The sequence below is a fragment of the Boleophthalmus pectinirostris genome, unplaced genomic scaffold (genome assembly GCF_026225935.1).
Source record: "Boleophthalmus pectinirostris isolate CB_2022bp ecotype Guang Dong unplaced genomic scaffold, ASM2622593v1 HiC_scaffold_2825, whole genome shotgun sequence".
Classification (NCBI taxonomy): Eukaryota; Metazoa; Chordata; class Actinopteri; order Gobiiformes; family Gobiidae; genus Boleophthalmus; species Boleophthalmus pectinirostris.
In genome coordinates, this window is record NW_026571290.1 from 103,001 (window position 1) to 110,500 (window position 7,500).

The following is a 7,500-nucleotide window of genomic DNA, read 5'->3' on the forward strand; positions in this document are numbered from 1 at the left end:
ACACACACACACACACACACACACACACAACACACACACACACACAACACACACACACACACAACCACACACACACACACACAACACACACAACACACACACACACACACACACACACACACACACACACACACACACACACACACACACACACACAACCACACACACACACACACACACACACACACACACACACACACACACACACACACACACACACACACACACACACACACACACACACACACACACACACACACACACACACACACATACCACACACACACACACACACACACACACACACACACACACACACACACACACACACACAACACACACACACACACACACACAGAACCACTCAGACAGAACCTCAGGTGTGTCTGGAACATTGACTCCGCCCCTCTGTCTCAGGACCAATCGCAGCCTGTGTGGCCCAGTGGGACTCCGCCCCCTGCCCTCGGACTTCCAGCCGACCAATGAGACGCTGCCGTGCGCGCGGCCGGAGGAGGAGCAGGAAGTGACGTCGCCGCAGGACGACGACGCGTTCGTGTCACGTGATCAGTTGGGGGCGGAGCTCGTCACACTGAGTCTCCTCCCAGAGTCAAGATGGAGGACGCTGCTGCAGCTGGACGCCATCAAGGTCACGCTCTGACCCCTGACCCCCCCCCTGACCCCTGACCCCCCGACCCCCCCAACCTCTGACCCTCCTGACCCCTCTGACCTCTGACCCTGTGTTCTGTTTTCAGAAGCGGAACAAACCGTTGGCGCCTCCTGTGGCTCCGCCCACCGCGCCCTTCTTCTTACCCACAATCCCCGGCCTCACGCCTCAGTTCAGTGTTCCCACGGCAACGGACGCCGACGCCCAGGTGACACGGAACATGGTTTAGTCCTGGTTTAGTCCTGGTTTAGACCTGGTTTAGACCTGGTTTAGTCCTGGTTTAGACCTGGTTTAGACCTGGTTTAGACCTGGTTTAGTCCTGGTTTAGTCCTGGTTTAGTTCTGGTTTAGACCTGGTTTTGGTTTAGACCTGGTTTTAGTCCTGGTTTAGTTCCTGGTTTAGTCTGGTTTAGACCTGGTTTAGTCCTGGTTTAAGACCTGGTTTAGTCCTGGTTTAGACCTGGTTTAGTCCTGGTTTAGTTCTGGTTTAGACCTGGTTTAGTCCTGGTTTACCTGGTTTAGACCTGGTTTAGACCTGGTTTAGACTGGTTTAGTCCTGGTTTTAGTCTGGTTTAGACCTGGTTTAGTCCTGGTTTAGTTTTCTGGTTTAGACCTGGTTTAGTCCTGGTTTAGTCCTGGTTTAGTCCTGTTTAGTCCTGGTTTAGTCTGGTTTAGTTCTGGTTTAGTAGTCCTGGTTTAGTCCTGGTTAGTTCTGGTTTAGTCCTGGTTTAGTCCTGGTTTAGTTCTGGTTTAGTTCTGGTTTAGTTCTGGTTTAGTCCTGGTTCAGTCCTGGTTTAGTCCTGGTCTAGTTCTGGTTTAGTCCTGGTTTAGTTCTGGTTTAGTCCTGGTTTAGTCCTGGTTTAGTTCTGGTTTAGTCCTGGTTTAGTTCTGGTTTAGTTCTGGTTTAGTCCTGGTTTAGTCCTGGTTTAGTTCTGGTCTAGTTCTGGTTTAGTTCTGGTTTAGTCCTGGTTTAGTCCTGGTCTAGTTCTGGTTCAGTCCTGGTTTAGTTCTGGTTTAGTCCTGGTTCAGTTCTGGTCTAGTTCTGGTCTAGTTCTGGTTTAGTTCTGGTTTAGTTCTGGTTTAGTCCTGGTTCAGTCCTGGTTTAGTTCTGGTTTGGTCCTGGTTCAGTCCTGGTTTAGTTCTGGTTTAGTCCTGGTTTAGTCCTGGTTTAGTTCTGGTTTAGTCCTGGTTTAGTTCTGGTTTAGTCCTGGTCTAGTTCTGGTTTAGTCCTGGTTTAGTTCTGGTTTAGTTCTGGTTTAGTCCTGGTTTAGTTCTGGTTTAGTTCTGGTTCAGTCCTGGTTTAGTTCTGGTTTAGTTCTGGTTTAGTCCTGGTTTAGTTCTGGTTCAGTCCTGGTTCAGTCCTGGTTTAGTTCTGGTCTAGTCCTGGTCTAGTCCTGGTCTAGTTCTGGTTTAGTCCTGGTTTAGTTCTGGTTTAGTCCTGGTTCAGTTCTGGTTTAGTTCTGGTTTAGTTCTGGTTTAGTTCTGGTTTAGTCCTGGTTTAGTCCTGGTTCAGTCCTGGTTCAGTCCTGGTTCAGTCCTGGTTTAGTTCTGGTTTAGTCCTGGTCTAGTTCTGGTTTAGTTCTGGTTTAGTCCTGGTTCAGTCCTGGTTTAGTTCTGGTTTAGTCCTGGTTCAGTTCTGGTTTAGTTCTGGTTTAGTTCTGGTTTAGTCCTGGTTCAGTCCTGGTTTAGTTCTGGTTTAGTTCTGGTTTAGTCCTGGTTCAGTCCTGGTTTAGTCCTGGTCTAGTCCTGGTCTAGTTCTGGTTTAGTCCTGGTCTAGTCCTGGTTTAGTCCTGGTCTAGTCCTGGTCTAGTTCTGGTTCAGTCCTGGTTTAGTTCTGGTTTAGTTCTGGTCTAGTTCTGGTTCAGTCCTGGTTTAGTCCTGGTTTAGTTCTGGTCTAGTCCTGGTCTAGTTCTGGTTCAGTCCTGGTTTAGTCCTGGTTTAGTTCTGGTCTAGTCCTGGTCTAGTTCTGGTTCAGTCCTGGTTTAGTCCTGGTTTAGTTCTGGTCTAGTCTGGTCTAGTTCTGGTTTAGTTCTGGTTCAGTCCTGGTTTAGTTCTGGTTTAGTCCTGGTTAGTTCTGGTTCAGTCCTGGTTTAGTCCTGGTTTAGTTCTGGTTCTAGTCCTGGTCTAGTTCTGGTTTAGTCCTGGTTTAGTTCTGGTTTAGTCTGGTTTAGTCTGGTCTAGTTCTGTTTGGTTTAGTTCTGGTTTAGTCCTGGTTTAGTTCTGGTTTAGTTCTGGTTTAGTCCTGGTTAGTTTGGTTTAGTTCTGGTTAGTCCTGGTTCAGTCCTGGTTGGTTTAGTTCTGGTTTAGTCCTGGTTCAGTCCTGGTTTAGTTCTGGTTTTAGTTCTGGTTTAGTTCTGGTTTAGTTCTGGTTTAGTCCTGGTTTAGTCTGGTCTGGTTTAGTCCTGGTCTAGTCCTGGTTAGTTCTGGTTTAGTCCTGGTCTAGTCCTGGTTTAGTCCTGGTTAGTTTCTGGTTCAGTCCTGGTTTAGTTCTGGTTTAGTTCTGGTTTAGTCCTGGTCTAGTTCTGGTTCAGTCCTGGTTTAGTCCTGGTTTAGTTCTGGTCTAGTCCTGGTTAGTTCTGGTTTCAGTCCTGGTTTAGTCCTGGTTTAGTCTGGTCTCTGGTCTAGTCTGGTTCCTGGTTTAGTCCTGGTTTAGTTCTGGTTAGTCCTGGTTAGTTCTAGTTCTGGTTCAGTCCTGGTTTAGTCCTGGTTTAGTTCTGGGTTTAGTCCTGGTTTAGTTCTGGTTCAGTCCTGGTTTAGTCCTGGTTTAGTTCTGGTTTAGTTCTGGTTTAGTCCTGGTTTAGTTCAGTTCCTGGTTTAGTCCTGGTTTAGTTCTGGTTTCAGTTTGTTTAGTCCTGGTTTAGTCCTGGTTTAGTTCTGGTTTAGTCCTGGTTTAGTCCTGGTTTAGTCCTGGTTTAGTCCTGGTTAGTTCTGGAGTTCTGGTTTAGTTCAGTCCTGGTTTAGTCTGGTTTAGTCCTGTTAGTTCTGGTCTAGTCTGGTTTTCTGGTTCAGTCCTGGTTTAGTCCTGGTTTAGTTCTGGTCTAGTCCTGGTCTAGTTCTGGTTCAGTCCTGGTTTAGTCCTGGTTTAGTTCTGGTTTAGTTCTGGTTTAGTCCTGGTCTAGTTCTGGTTCAGTCCTGGTTTAGTCCTGGTTTAGTTCTGGTCTAGTCCTGGTCTAGTTCTGGTTCAGTCCTGGTTTAGTCCTGGTTTAGTTCTGGTTTAGTTCTGGTTTAGTCCTGGTTTAGTCCTGGTTTAGTCTGCTGGTCTAGTTCTGGTTCAGTTCTGGTTTAGTCCTGGTTTAGTTCTGGTCTAGTCCTGGTCTAGTTCTGTTTAGTTCTGGTTTAGTTCTGGTTTAGTCCTGGTCTAGTTCTGGTTAGTTCTGGTTCAGTCCTGGTTTAGTTTCTGGTTTAGTTCTGGTTTAGTTCTGGTTTAGTCCTGGTTTAGTTCTGGTTTAGTCCTGGTTTAGTTCTGGTTTAGTTCTGGTTTAGTTCTGGTTCTGGTTTAGTCCTGGTTTAGTTCTGGTTTAGTCCTCTGGTTTAGTAGTCCTGGTTTAGTTCCTGGTTTAGTCCTGGTTTAGTTCTGGTTCAGTCCTGGTTTAGTTGGTCTAGTCTGGTTCAGTCCTGGTTTAGTTCTGGTTTAGTTGTTCTGGTTTAGTCCTGTTTAGTCCTGGTTTAGTCCTGGTTTAGTTCTGGTTTAGTTCTGGTTTAGTTCCTGGTTTTTAGTTCTGGTTTAGTCCTGGTTTAGTTCCTGGTTTTCAGTCCTGGTTTAGTTCTGGTTTAGTCCTGGTTTAGTCCTGGTCTGGTTTAGTTCTGGTTTAGTCCTGGTTAGTCTGGTTTAGTCCTGGTTTAGTTCTGGTTTAGTTCTGGTTTAGTCCTCTGGTTTAGTTCCTGGTTTAGTCTGGTTCTGGTTTAGTCCTGGTTTAGTCCTGGTTTAGTTCTGGTTCAGTCCTGGTTTTCTGGTTTAGTCCTGGTTTAGTCTGGTTTAGTTCTGGTTTAGTCCTGGTTTGGTTTAGTCCTGGTTTAGTCCTGTCTAGTTCCTGGTTTAGTTCTGGTTCAGTCCTGGTTTAGTTCTGGTTTAGTTCTGGTTTAGTCCTGGTTTAGTTGGTTTAGTTCTGGTTTAGTAGTCCTGGTTTAGTCCTGGTTTAGTTCTGGTTTAGTCCTGGTTCAGTCCTGGTTTAGTCCTGGTTTAGTTCTGGTTTAGTTCTGGTTCAGTCCTGGTTTGACTCTCAGCTAATCACGTGCTTCTGTCTGATCACATGATGCAGTCGAAGGTGGTGACCTGGGGCGCTCTGGGTCAGAGGTCAGAGTTCAGCCGTGCACTGGAGGACGCCGCGACCTCCGGAGACTGTGAGTGACCCCTGACCCCCGACCCCAAAGGTCAGGGGTCATCAGTTCAAACTTCCTTCTGTTTCAGTCGCACTTCCTGTTTCGCTGCTGAGGAAAAGTGGGCCGTCCTTCGTCTCCTTGGAGATTTCTGACCTATCGGCCAAAGGGGGCGTGGCCTTCCTCCGGATGATTGACGGCATGCTGCGGAGTGGGCGGGACTTCGACCTGGCGCACGGTTACCTCGCCCTCTTCCTGAAGGTTCGGCCAATCAGAGCGCGGCTCGGAGCGTCTTTGTCGTTCTAAACGTTTGTTCTTTGTTCTCCAGACTCACCTGAGGAACGTGTCACGTGACCCCGTCGCCGTGGAGACGCTGCTCCGCCTCTCCCCTCGCCTGGAGCAGGTGTGGGCGGAGCTTAGAGCCTCGTTGGACCAATCCCTGTGTCTGCTGTCGTACGCCAAGAGCGCCCTGATTTAGTACAGAGCGAGAGACCCCGCCCCCGCCGAGAGCGAGAGACCCCGCCCCGCCGAGAGCGAGAGACCCCGCCCCCGCCGAGAGCGAGAGACCCCGCCCCCGCCGACAGCGAGAGACCCCGCCCCCGCCGAGAGCGAGAGACCCCGCCCCCCCCCCCCCCCGCCGAGCGAGAGACCCCGCCCCCGCCGAGAGCGAGAGACCCCGCCCCCGCCGAGAGCGAGAGAGACCCCGCCCCCGCCGCTTTAGTTTGGAGTCTTTTTGTGTTTAATAAAAGAAAAATCTGTAACTTGACTCAGTTTTCCACTTTAAACTCCCGAGACACACGGGCCTCCTGACCCCGCCCACGGGCCTCCTGACCCCGCCCACACTGTACCTGCTCTTTAAATGTTTTGTGAAAAATAAATGTTTTTGTACCTTTCATGTTTTCCTGTTGTTCTTCACAAACATGAACTTTTACATGGTACGAGGCTCCGCCCACAATTCTCCATAAATACACGACACAAAACTGAACAGAGCGACTGGACAAACCTGACGCTCTGAAGGGGGAGGGACTCAGCACAGAGAGAGAAGAGGAACAACTCAGAGCGACAAAAACTAAAGTGAAACTTAGAAAACATTTTCAAACAATAAAAGGAACAAAACGACAAAAATACGACAAACCCCAAACCCAAACCCAAACCCCAAACCCCTCTAATGCCCCAGAGTAAAAACCCCAGAGTAAAAACCTCAGAGTAAAAACCTCAGAGTAAAAACCTCAGAGTAAAAACCTCAGAGTAAAAACCTCAGAGTAAAAACCTCAGAGTAAAAACCCCAGAGTAAAAACCTCAGAGTAAAAACCTCAGAGTAAAAACCTCAGAGTAAAAACCTCAGAGGACTTCCGGTCCTGTCTGGACAGACAGGTGCGCTCCTGCTCTGATATTTTCTGAGTTAAATCCTGTTGCACATTTCATTTTAACACCAGCGCTCGGATCGTTGTCTTTGATAAGGAGAGACAAAACCAACGAAGAGGAAAACTGTAACACAGTCGAAGCTTTTCTGACTTCGGGAAAATCTGTCGAGCTAAAACCGAGCAAAGAAGCAACGAGCCAAACTAAAGCCACAGCACCGCCCCCGCGGCAGCTCAACTGAACTCAAACTCTTTAAGGACGAAATCCTGAAGGCGACGTGGGACTTAAAGCAAGAGTTTAACGGTAAACTGAATGTCTTTCTAAAGGCATCAGAGGAAACGAACAAACAAGTCAGTGACTGCACCAACAGGATCGGACAAGCGGAGGCGCGTCTCTGCGGTTCAGGACGAGTGCGGCTCACTCAAGGACAGGCTGGAAAAGTTGGAAAAGAGGAACCGGGTCCTGGAGGATAAGTTCATTGACATGGAAACCAGATCGCGCTTGAATAACGTACGACTCGTGGGAGAGACAGAGGGAGCGCAGGGCCCGGACTCCTGCTCGTGATACCAGATGTGCTGGATATGACACCGAGCCAAGAGAAGCACAGGACGTCCACCAAGATCTAATCATGAAGTTCCTCAAATATAAACAGAAAGTCGCCGTGATGAAAGCTGCAAGAACGAAGGGGGACGTCCTCTACAAGAAGATCAGCGTGCGGCTCTGCAGACACAGAGGAGGCAGTGTGGTTCAGTGCGACTGGGACTGAGGCATGGATCCAGACCACCTGCTGCTGCTGGGAACATACAGAGAACGAACGCTCACATTTAACACGGCGTCACAAGTGCAGGAGTTCATCCACCGCGCTGAAGGGGACAGTTCTGATCAGTGAGGTTAAGATGCACTGCAGTGTCTGTTATTTCATTAACGTCCTGTTCTGTCCTTAAAGTTTAAAAGTTAAAGCTGTGCACATCATGTTTATTGTCCCTGCTGGAATTTGGTTTGGCATTTTTATATTAGAGCACAATAATCTAATCTATTATTAATAAAAAATAAAAATAAAAAGCAGGGGAGCTTTTGAAGTTAGCGATTTTTTTGTCTTTCTTTTTCCACCAACGGTGCCAGAACAGTTAGGGGCATTGATCTGGGTTTGGGATTTAT

The 7,500-nt window shown here is 48.1% G+C and overlaps 1 protein-coding gene across 1 annotated transcript in view; it reads left to right on the forward strand.

Annotated features, from left to right (window-relative positions):
- Positions 1-5,551, forward strand: part of wdr36 (WD repeat domain 36) — a 25,795-nt gene extending 20,244 nt beyond the window's left edge. Inside the window, exons 17-21 of the mRNA XM_055159901.1 lie at positions 418-646; positions 753-872; positions 4,923-5,004; positions 5,072-5,241; positions 5,309-5,551. Coding sequence (XP_055015876.1) covers positions 418-646; positions 753-872; positions 4,923-5,004; positions 5,072-5,241; positions 5,309-5,458 — 751 coding nt within the window. The 3' untranslated portion in view covers positions 5,459-5,551. The remainder of the gene's footprint in view (positions 1-417; positions 647-752; positions 873-4,922; positions 5,005-5,071; positions 5,242-5,308) is intronic.
- The last annotated feature ends 1,949 nt before the right edge of the window (positions 5,552-7,500 follow it).